Source organism: Cyrtonyx montezumae, unplaced genomic scaffold (assembly GCF_038088225.1).
Source record: "Cyrtonyx montezumae isolate F1298 unplaced genomic scaffold, pur_monq_1.0 scaffold_1, whole genome shotgun sequence".
In the NCBI taxonomy this organism is placed as follows: domain Eukaryota; kingdom Metazoa; phylum Chordata; class Aves; order Galliformes; family Odontophoridae; genus Cyrtonyx; species Cyrtonyx montezumae.
Window position 1 is genome coordinate 1,954,250 of NW_027071825.1, and position 12,226 is coordinate 1,966,475.

Consider the following 12,226-nt stretch of genomic DNA (forward strand, 5'->3'; position numbering starts at 1 on the left):
AATAGGGAGCACCTAATCATCAGGATTCAGCTGAGTGCTGTGCTATTTGTTACCAGGCAAAGTGAGATGCCTTTTCCATTTCCTAACATATATTTCTTCTCAAAAAGGAAAAAAGTTGAGGTTGGTAAAGGGCATGAGAACATGCATGGAACAAGAAAAGAAACCATTTGCATCTGGCTGTTCATTTTAACCCCATTATGGTATGAAAGCCATGCAAAGGAGGCTGGATAATATTTTGTTTAGTGAAATCAAATACCCCCCAAGCAGACGCTTTCCTGTATGCAAAGCATTCGCCTTCTCCCTTCCCCCAAAGAGCTCTGCGAGAATAGACCCTGCTTTCTCATATGGCACTTAAATGACAGTCGTCTTTCATCCCTGAAAGCTGAGACAGCTACACCTCGCAGCACGGCCCGCACGGATCAAAACCGCCCTTCTCCCATGGCATTTGGGGCAGGAAGCGAGCGCAACACTATATTCTGCCTGAAGACAAAATCCAAAGTATTCCGATTTCACACGTCCTGCAGGGGACACCTCACTTCTCTGGGAAAAGGGGCACGGGCAGAACTCGGGCTCTCACCATGTGCCAGGAGCATTTCTCTGCTGCACGGCCCTACAGAAGAACAGCCACCGCCGCCCATCTGAGTGCTGGAGCTGAAATACCCTGAACTTCCATTTCTCCAAAGCACCATGAGTTCTTCAGGTCCCAGTGAAGTCAGTGAGAACAACCACACCACCCTGCTCTCAGGTTTTCCAGGACCCCTGTGCCAAAATCGCTTTCCATAGCAGGGCTCCTCTGATCACTGCAACACGAAACATGCCTGGAAAAAAGCAGCAGCGTTATCTGCAATGAAAAAGAATGAATGATCTTGAATGCAGAATGGATCGGATACTGAAAATGAAGAAAAGATGTCAAGGTGATTTTTCAGTTTGCTTTCTATGCCTGGCAGTAGGCTGTCATTAACCACAACGGGTCCATGCTGACGGCTTAAAGAAACATCTTTTGGGGTGATAACATCACCATGCTCACGGGACGGACCTGCACTGCACAACATCACTTTCACATTGAAACCTGCTCTCTGTTTTCTTCAGAAGTCCCAAGAAGAGTGTACAGAGTGATTCCAGAGGCCGAAGTTGGGACAGATAAACTTTTTCAAACAGTGAGATAGGTCACTTTTTATCTCTTATTTAAATAAAACTGACATGCTGAATAGCTTCAGACCCCTGTGCTTTTTAATACGTTCCAGTTCATAAAGACACGGCTTCAATCCCAGGAACGTTACAGCAAAAAAAATAACCCAGCCCTGAGGCTGCTTACATTGCTTTTAACAAAAACATTTTTTAATAGAAAAATTGACTTTTCAGGTTACTTTAAAAGATCCTGAAGAGAACAATACTTGAGTCCAAGTCGGCTGGGAGACTGTAAGTTCATTCATTTTAGCTGACTGAAAGCCATTGCTCACTGTGGTTCCTGAAAGATAGTTGTGGACTCATTAAATGACTCAAGTGAAAGAATGTGCCCAGCTCTGGTGCTGCAGCTGGCTATTTTCACCAGCCTTACCTTATTGCTGAGACCCAGAGGACCATATCCACGTGTAGGATCTCTACAACAGCAAAGCTAGCAGGGCTGAGAGCAAGCACTTCCCTTCTGCACTGCAGTCATCTTTGTAATCACCCACCACCTCTGGTGTCAGCAAGTCACGGTACGAGCACAGTAACAACCAGCAGGATAAGAGCAGGCCTCCATACCTGACAAAATGAGGGCTGAATTAGCACGTTAATCCTTCAAGAAGATAAGTGTCTGCTCAAGGAGCCTGACACATGTGGGCAAGGGAAGAGAAAGAAGTGGATAAAGCCAGCTTCCATGGGACAGAGCAACAAAAGCAAAAGAAAGCTGAGCCTCCGTATCACCACGTAACCATCCTTTGTAAGATTTCAAATGCCTTTACAGTTCTGACAGATACGCACGCAGACACTTCCCAGCAAATTACTCTGGATGTATACACACGTAATCCCCCGCTTGCAAAGCAGAGACAGAATTCTTCCCCCTAGGCATTTTCAGTTATTACAATTAGTCCATGTGAAGTTACCCTTGATAATCTTCTGAGATAACTGCTGGCAGGGGGAGCAGCACAACCAAACTCCGACAATTACAGGGTTTGGGCAGGAGATGGCTGTACAGCTGACAAAAAAATATCTCAAGTACAAAACTGTGCAGAACCCTACACGCTGCAATTTTCCCAAATCAAAGGCAATGGCAGCATTGTTCTTGCTACCATGACCCTTGCTGGATGGATGTCTGCGATGCCTGGGGCAACAAATTCAGTCATTCACTGACACCACAGGAAGAATAGTGCCAGCTAAGACATTTGTGCTTGCACTCAGGATAAATTGTTTGGGAAGAAAACAGGGACTGCTCTTAGAATTACCCATGGATGTTAAAAGCTGGATGGGACTGTTATTCCAGAGGTTTCCCAGGATGATCATAACACAGGCCCAAAACTTCTGCCCAGTTCTCAACAGCTCCACAGGGTCTTCAGGGTGGCCTCAAATGAGAGCAGAACTGAGCAGGCCACAGGAATGAAGGACAAGCATGTGTGACTTTCAAGCTCCCCAAAACCCTCACAAATTAAAGGTCCTGCATTTCTGGGTGCTGCTTCCACCTGCAGCACTCACACAAAAGATTACACTACCCATGCAGGTGCCCCTTGGCAAGGAAAAGCTGCAAGTTTGCTGGTAGCAGCTGGCTTGTTGTGCTTTCAATTGAGCAAATCCACTGAAAATTAACTTTATCAACTCAAATATTTTTTCCCCCTCCCCCCAGTAATAACAATGGAGTTAATAAATTTTCAAGACACATCACTGAGTTTCCCCAGAACTATTATGGCATTCATAGATCCATAGATTGCAGATTTTTGGAAGGAGAAACACAGTTCTGACCACTGCTATCTAGCTTCCCACTAAGCCCTGCTCAGGAAGGAAAGACACACAGCTCCATGCTCAACCGAACAGCACAACCAAAACCAAATCATAAAAGCAAATCTGCCTGACTTTGCCGTTCCTTGTGGATATTCAGCCTGAAATGGAACAGGTTGGTCAGAGGTCCTCGTATCAGGAACAGTTTGCTTTGCTGCTATGGCAAGCAGGGCACCAAGGATCTAAAGAGGAACCTACGTGGAACATCATAATTTCTGCATACAGAGTGCTCTCAAGCTTTGGGAGCTTTCTACTGCTGGTCAGGGTTCACTGTACAAGAAGTCGTAAGGGTCAGAAATATTCATCAGGATTTAAAGGATTTATGTGAAACAACAACAAAAAACTCTCAAGAACAGAATGCGAGATCATAAATCACATCCTACAAGCAGAGTCTCTGAGGAAGAACAGCAATCAGATATCATCTCCCCCTACATCCCTGAAGAAAATTGGGAGAATGTCTTCTTTTTGATCCCTGATGAATTAGATGTTTGCTAATGACTAAGATTCCTCTGTAATGAGAGGATGCCTTTGCAGCTTCTTCCCTTGCCCGGGCCCCTCTCTGGAGCCCTTACCTAACAGTAGGGGCTAAAAGAAGCCAAAAGCCTTTGGCGTTTCATAGATGGGCCTCCGACGGCCTTCCTCACACCCCACACTGTGCTAAAAGTCTGGTTTATGCATATGTCAAATCCTACCTTCCCTAATGGCACGAAGAACATGTGTTCTTCAACGCACAGCAACACATTGTACACAGCAAGGAGAGAGGGAGGGGATAAACAACAGCAGCACCCAACGCACGGCCCAGCAGCAGAACAGCCCCAACCTTACAGGACACAGCCCTGCTGGGGAAGGCCCCACGCTGCCTTCTGATGTCTCAAGCCAGGTTTCAATTATTCATCTCTTACCCAGCTTTGGATTTACTTATTTAAAAGGATACTGTATGAACAGTACATCCCATGGATGGCGTTAATTAAAAGCTAAAGCCTGCCCTGAGCTGGACTCTCAAAGTCTACAAGAATGTTCACAGCCCATTTATTTATTCCAGCATTGTGTCACTTATTAAATTACAGTAAATTAAAAACACAGTGACAGACCAATAGCTAAAATAAGTGAGCTTGTTGCATCTCACTTACAAAGGTTGCTCTGACCAAGTGCCAAGAAAAGTGAATTTCAAAGCAGAGGGCCTGGAGTTTGCACACAAAGAGTCGTGGCCCCAGCGATGCTGGCACCTGGCATTCCCAGCACAACCAGAAATACTGACACACTGCAAGGCAAGGGGACCATGGCCCCAGACCACAACTCCAGAGCAGGCACAGTGCAGAAAGCATCAGCACCACGACAAAGCTGGGAGCTGCACTCAGCATTCAGAGAAGAGCTGTGAAAGTAGAAAGAGAAATGATTCGAGACACGAGAGTCAATGGTCAGTGGCAAAGACTGACCAAGTGCTACCCTGCGGCCTTCTGAATGTTTTTAGTGACATAAATCAATTTCCCTGACAAATCAGCTGGGAATTAAAACAACTTCACACGGCAGGCAGAGCTCTCCATGCTCCATTTGTTCTGCAGATAAAGGGATGTCTCTGTCACGCTGCAAAGTTTTGCTAAATTTGCCAGAAAGAGAACGCGTTTGAAGCTAATGAACTAACTAAAACCAAAACATATGGAATGAATAATTAACATAGAAAATAAAACTAAAACACACAGAGTGCTTGTTACTTCTACAGTTTATCAAGAATTCCGAGCAAACAAAACAATTACTAAGATAACTCCTCTTATTTGAGGCCAAGTTAATTTTGGAGAAGAGATGTTCAACCATGATAACTGACCTCTTTCTGGAAAAATTGGGAGAGGCAATAAAAACTGTTGTAAACATAGTATAGGCTCCTCAGCGCTCAGATACATGGGAACTCCATAACGGCAGCATGAATAAGAGCAGCATTCATCGTATAATGAAGAGGATACCTGTCCTTGAAGAGGAAGGTAGGGACAGAAGTTTTGCAATAGGGACTGAACTAAAAATACATCTAACCTCAGCTCTGACTTCATTGTTGTGTCACCCAGCTCTCTTCTGCAGGACGCAACAGCAGTCATCTCTGAGGACAGAACTGCTGAAACTGATTTTGATCATTAAAAGAGCCAGCCTCCTGGTTTTGAGTTACATATTCCACAAGTGTTCAAAGGTGTGGATGCTGAGGCTGTAAGAAATGCAACAGAAGCATCAGAACACAGCTTCTCCTCTGCCAACCACACCCAAGAAGTGACTTAGTGCTCCCTTTGCTGCTCAGAGCAGAAGCGTACAGGCACAATTTTATGCAAGTCGGCTGAAAACCTTAAATCCTCATCCAATGCAAGACATCCATGACAACACTGAAACTCCATTTAATTTGTTGTGAGAGAAAGACAGGAATACTTGATCTCATGAGGTATACTGAAATCAGATTCAATCTTTTTTTTTGGTGCTGGCTTTTGTTTCCAGGTGTCTGAATACCTCAAGGACTCCAGTGATCAGTAGCTATACCATGTTAATATGTGCAAAGAAACAGTCTCTTGCAAGCTGCTTTAGATTACCAAAACACATCCAGTGCATACTGTTATTCTTTCTTCAACTTGGTACCAGCTTTTGTTACTACACAAGGATATACAAGTGCTTCCACATCCACTAGTCCTAGGAGAACACCAAGGCCTCCATTAGATCACCCTTCTCATATACTCTTCAAAGAGACAAGGACATCCATCAGTCCAGCCTTGCCACAGCACTGCAAAATTCCTAGGCTCACAGTAGGAAACTCCAAAGGAACAATCTCCAGAAAGAGATCCTTCCCCAGTGGTGATCAGCCCTTAAATGGGGTCTGGGAGCGGTGGAGCCAGACTGCACCCCTTCGGGTCACACAGGTGCATTGCCTTCATCTGTGCTCCTGTGGCTGACTCCGTGCTCGCCTCAGGTGATCCATCAGTGGCTCAGGCCCTGATCCAACAGTTCCTAAACATGTAGCAAGTATCATAGTAACTTCTCTGCAGTGCTACAGATAAAGGAAACAATTAAGAGGAAAACTAAACAAAATAGTAACCGGCAGCGTCTTCCTGCTATCAACTGACCCATGAACAAGGGGAAGCATTTACACTGTTTCCGTCACTTAAAGAAGCACGGGAAGGTGCTGGTGTTACTATGAGGCCTTATTAGCAGGCAGACACGCTTCCAGGTGCAAGCCCATGATGGGCACTCAAAAGCTGGGCCAATGAACGATAACCCTTCTCCCTGCAAATGTCATCCCCTCTCTTTTACGTAGATGAGGCCAAAAGACTGAAGTGTAAAGACAAGTTATCTTTAAAGCAATATCAGTCCAAAGAGAGATGAAGCACCAGATGTGATTTTAAAAGGGCTCTTACAGAACATCTCACCCACTGCATCACCCCAACAGCTCCTCTTGTCACACAGCCTCTGAACACCCTGGGCTGACCTGTGCCTTATGCCCTCTGATGAGGTTTTGGGAAGTGGTCACCTCTCTAAGTTGGAAGAACTCCAAGGTCCTCCCAGGCTTTCAGATTAAAGCCATGCAGATAACAAAATCCCGTGGGCAGCACACCACTGACCCCTTACAGATGAGCAGCCAGGGAGGGACAGTGCCCGCTCTCCTTCAGATGAAGGCACAGGAGTTATCTTCTCAGAGGATCTCATGCTGCGAATACGAAAGCGCATATTCTTCCACAGATAACCTCAAGCTCCAAGTGTAAGAAAAGCACATCCTCAGCTACTTCCAACCTCTGGAGAGAATGTGTGATGAGGTTATAAAGCTGTTGAACATTTTCCCTCGCTTATCTCTGATCTTTTATTTCCCATGGCCTGCTGCTGTGCTGCAGCATGGCGCTGCTCCACGCTGCCCCGTCCCAGCAAGCAGCAGATGTGCAGCACATTGGGATGGGGCAGGACAGCACACCCCACACCCCACAGAAGAAGGGCACAGGGGCACAGGAAGGACTAGGAAGGATCAGTTTCCCCATGTGACCTGACCAGCTTGAAAAAAAAAAGCCTTTTAATAAGATTCAGGCTTCCACGAGAGCCTCCACTGTTTTCTCAAGATCTCATCTCGTTATGAAACTGCACCACTACACTTTGCAATGGCTGCACCCTAACGTGAACTTGGTACCAAAGCCTTGCTGCAGAGTGAAAGCACATCTCTGTACAACACAACGCATGGGCAGCATTACAACAAACATACAGCACCCGCACCAGGTTCACAGCACCACTGCTCAAACTGCTCAGGACCGTGCCCTGCCATTATGCACAGTGCCTTGCTTACTGGACATTGATATTGCATTCATTTCTTACTCTCCTATACTGATTTCTTTATTGTTTCATTCATAAATGAGCGGATTTATTGTCTCTAACCATCTTCATGATTCAAATCACAGAACCCCCAAAGTTGGAAAAGACCTCCAGGATCACTATGTCCAACTGCCCACCTACCACCAGTATTTCCCACTGAGCCACATCCCTTAAGGGCCACATCCACACGTTCCTTGAACACCCCCATGTCGCTGACTCCCCACTCCCTGGACAATCCATTCCAGCACCCAACCCCTCTATGGGAGAAGGAATTTTTCCAACCTGAACCTCCCCTGGAGCAACTTGATGCCATATGAAACCAAAACCCTGCCAGAAGAAGGGCTTTCTGAGGTTTGAGGAAGAGCAGTTTCACACACTGTGTTTTGTACCAGTGAGTTTTCTAGATCTTTCTGGTTTGTGAGACAATCACAATGTGGAGAGCAGCTGCATTTACTTAGAGGCTTTTTAAAAGAGTTCTCCACTCTGGGGTGCTTTTCTGAGTCTCTGAAGATCACTGCATTTCTCCGCATGTTTCCAAGGTGTGGTATCCAGTGTTACACCTAAGGAAAGCTCTTCTCCCCCTCCATTCTTTGCCTAGATTTAGGTATTTGTACTTCAAATCCACACTCCAGCGTTCAGACACTTCTCTTCCCTGATCTAATTTGCAGCACTTTAAGTTCCTGTGCGTAGGCAATCAGCACAGCAGCAGACTTTAATTACAGAAACAAACAAACGACCTGAAGATCACTTGTTGATATTATGAGGAACTTCCATCATGAGACTACAACCAAGGGCGATGAAACAATCCTCTCTCATCCTTTCATAGGCTGATGGCAACAAAAGCATTTTGTTTGTTCACAACTGGGCTGAAGCAGCACCCCGCCCACGGGCAAAGCACCAAGCCACCAGCACACTGCAGTGACTGATGGACAGCGGGGAGCTCATCCCAGCAAAGCCAGCTTCCAAGGAAGTCAACAGCACACCCCATCACCTAAAACATCACCTAGAGATCTGCGGTTTGACTGCATGCTTTTAGAATGTTTTCATGCCCCTTAAGCTTCTTCCACTGCGAGTCATCACAAAGGTACTGAACAATAACAAAGCTGAAGAGGTAATACCTAGAGTTATCTCGGATGCTGCAAATAGAAACGCATCCAACTTAGAGAGTTCCTGTTCCCCACGCGCACAGAAATGGTGTGGTTTTAATCAGAACTCTGTTGGGTCAGGCTGCAAGCACCCCTGGGAAGAACATGCATCGCAGACAGCACCAGCCCACAAAGGAAAAGGAAAGGTCGCGGACAAAAAGGAAGCAGGGGAAAAAAAAATGAAGACAAAAAGAAAGAAAGAAAAGAAAGAGCTCTTGGAAAGCAACGCAGCAAAATAGTTTTGGTCGCTTGACAATCTCTCAGCTAAATTTCACAGAATCCCCGCAGACGAGCTGTGACAATAGCTGCTCAGCATCCCACCCCCGGCACCGACACATCCCGCTGCTCCCGCACGCAGGGGCACTCCGTGCACATCTGCATATGTGTGCCGGCTCCGGGAGTCCAAGCGGGGCTCCCCAGGCCGGAGCAGCACCGTGCAGGTGTTCGGAACGGCCAAATCCACTCCTGCAGCACCGGCACTGCATTGGGTGCATCTCAGGCCGGCACCGGCTGTCAGCGGGGAGGCTGCTGCCACAGATGGGCTACCACTGCTGGCCTTACTTTACACACCCAGGAAAAAGGATGTTTGTAACTTATGGAGCTGCTTTCTTGTTTTGTTTTTAAAGGTGAAGGCCTGAAGGGCTCTGGTTGGTTTCCTGGGGCAGCAACATGCATCCCCCAGCTTCTACAATTATCTTAAAGAAACCTGCATGGTGCTTGCTTTCTACCATCTATTTATTTTAATTAGCATTTCAGACGTTTAATCCATTGCCCCAAATTTCCTACAAAATCTAGGCCTCTAACATATGGGGGGAAAAACGTAGCACAGGGCTGTAATGTGGTTTGACAGCCGTGTGTCTATAAGAGAAAATAACCCCTTGATTATGAGTCAATACTGTAATGTTTTTGCCAAAGACGCCAGCTACAATGTAAGAAACGCTTCAGTGTGGAAAATAATTGTATGCTAGTGACTATATTAGCCGTCATTAACTAGCAGAGGTGCACTAAAGTCATCATGAAAGACACATCCCAGCAGTAGAGAAAGGAAATAAAGTAGGGCTTCGTTTCCCTCCAGGCTCTCAGGAGCCCGTAATACTTCACACTACAACCCCAACGTTAGAACTTCAAGGCTGAGAGGGGAGAAAAGCCACCGGGTGATGCAGTAACTGCTGGAGCCACATCGCCTGCACACACACAGCCCCAGACCGTCGTTTCTCTTCCACCGTCCATAGCTGAAAGGCGGACACGGCATTCCCCAAAGACGCAGCAAATCCGCATTTGACGCTTCCAGCTCCGAGCACCTCCGCCTTTAAACCCGCCAGCCTCACCTCTCTGGTCGCCCTTCGCTTTCGCCCCGTCCCAGCGCCCGGAGCATCCCGGGGACGCCATGCAGAGGGCTGACCCCCCCCCCGCCCTTCCCCATCAAAGCACCGCTAACGCAGAACGCGCCCCGCTCCCTCACACGAAGTTTCAGCACGGCGAAGCGTCGTCCCGAAGTTGCTCCCCGCGGCGCCGCGCTGTGCCCCCCCGAGCCCGGCCGAGTTGCGGAGCCCGGCCCGGCCCGGAGCGCTGCGCTGCTGCCCCGGTGGCCCCGCCCGTGCCGCGCTCATCCCGCTCCGTGCCCGCGGCCGCGCCGTTACCTGGCGTGGTGTGCCCCGGCTCGGCCCGGCTCCCCGCTCGCAGCAGCAGGAGCAGCGGGAGCAGCAGGAGCCTCCCGTCCCCGCCGCCCGGCCGGGGCGGCTGCCGCATTCCTGAGCCGACGCCGCGTTACTCCGACATCCACCGCGCAGCACTCTGCGTCCCGGCCCGCGCAGCGCCGCGAGGCCGCCTCTCTTCTCTTCTCCTCTCCTCTCTCGTCCGTCCGTCCCGCGCCGCGCCCTCGGGGCTGCGCTCTGCCGGCGGGCGGGGAAGGCGGCGCGGGCGGCCGCCTCAGCCCTCACTTGTCACTTTCCGCCCGCTCCGCTCCCCGCGCGGCCCGGCCCCGCAGCGCCCCCTGCCGGCCGCTTCCCGCCACGCGGCCCCGGGGGGGCGCCCGCTTCGCGCCGCCGGGCGCCATTTTGACCCTCTCTGCCGTCGGGGCTGAGGAGGAGCGCGGTGTGCTACAGCCCCACGGAGTTCACCGTACTGAGCAGTACTGTTAAGAGCGTTTCCATTGCAAAGAAACCACGAACTTCCAGCCCTGGGAAGCGGTCCCTCTCCGCTGCCCTTCACACATGGGATGAGAGGTTTCCAGTTTTCCCCCCAGTGAACCTAAAACCCAGTGCACATCTCCTTTCCCCGTCAGTCAGGAGCTTAGAAGTTAATGAGCAAAATGGGAACAAGACAAGGTTAAACAAATTTCCTCCTCGTTTGCCTTCTGACGCTTGTGTTTCAGGAGGAGGACAAAACCAATATACAAATGCGAGTTTCCAGCCCAGCTCGGTACTGCTCGAGTTGGCATACGATCAGCTTTGACTGCTCCCAAAATCCAGACCCTTCGGTGCCAGCGGTGCTGGAGCAAACCAAGGCTGCGAAGGGGCCGTACTGTCAGCTTCCCGTGCAGCTCTGTTGTCTTGCACGTGGCTCTGACACTGAGACGGTTCAGGAGCCAAGCTGACAGTGGCCTCCTCAAAGAAGTTTCTCCCAGTTCAAGTCCTTGACACACGTTTTTGGGTGGGTTCCTAGAGCATTTATCCCTTAAAGGATGGGGGAACTGAGGGTGTGCCACGGTTGCAGGTGAGGGCCAGGTCCAGTGATGATGGCCGGGTCACACAGGTCCATAGTGGTAAGAGAGGCTTGAGGTCAATAGGGGAATTCCCTTCAGAAACCAACAGCGTCCATGACCAGCCACAGCTGAGGCAACATTACAGACAAGTATTCCTGTGAATGGCACAAACTGGGGCTGAGGGCCCAGGGCTGGGCTCAAACAGAGTCCCCTGGCCATCAAGCCCTGTAAGTGTCCCCAGGGCCCCAACATTCACCGTGTAGGTACAGAGGAAATGTCAGTGAGAAGGTCAGACTGTACAGCTGGGATAGGATTTCTGCAACACCAGCCTGGGCTCGCCTGCCCTGGCCCTCTAGGGTGACGTTTCAAGTTATTTCTGAGCTGATCTAACATCAAGTTGACCACAACAAACAAATCTCTGCTTTCCACACTCACAGCAGCAACTGATCACGTGGAAAATATCCTCTGATGGGACTAAAAAGAGCAGTGTTCCTCCAGCTCAACCACCTGGGCCAGTCCCCAGAGCTGCTGGGTGCTAGGTCCAGCAAAGCGAGTGGGACCCTGCTTCAGGAGTGGGCAGAGAGTGGAAGAACAACAGCGAGCTGCTGTCTGCCTCGTTCAGCTGCAGCACAGAATTCTTTCTTTATCTCCCTGTTGTGTAATGAAGCAAGATGGCTGCGAGGTCACCTGGACCAGGGATAACCCACAGCCAGTGCCTAGGGACACCGAAGAAGTCTGTGACAGATCATAACTGCACATAGAAACTGCACATAGATTCTCCACGTCTTTGGGTTGCTTCTAAACGTTAGATGCACGCACTGTGAAAGGATAAATCGTTCGTAATTAAAAAACAAACCACTTATTTTTAGCTACAAATCTACCAAAGTGCATGCAATTAGCGAATATAAATCACTTCCTGGCTTGAAGACTGTTCAGCGCAGCACATAAATGAAAGTTAAAACATACGTTTGGGGAATACATACTACATCTGCTCTTAATCTGCAGCATTTTGAAATCAATACAGATATTCTCCCTACTTTTCCTTGAACACGCTGCAGTCTGTCATACCGCAGTGGAAGAGCTA

General features: G+C 48.8%; 2 protein-coding genes across 2 annotated transcripts in view; both read right to left on the minus strand.

Annotated features, from left to right (window-relative positions):
• ROR1 (receptor tyrosine kinase like orphan receptor 1) overlaps positions 1-10,382 on the minus strand; it is a 129,247-nt gene extending 118,865 nt beyond the window's left edge. Inside the window, exon 1 of the mRNA XM_065737330.1 lies at positions 10,079-10,382. Within this exon, the coding sequence (XP_065593402.1) occupies positions 10,079-10,187 (109 nt within the window). The 5' untranslated portion in view covers positions 10,188-10,382. The remainder of the gene's footprint in view (positions 1-10,078) is intronic.
• Positions 1-12,226, minus strand: part of ATG4C (autophagy related 4C cysteine peptidase) — a 307,949-nt gene that overhangs the window by 6,345 nt on the left and 289,378 nt on the right. The window lies entirely within an intron of this gene.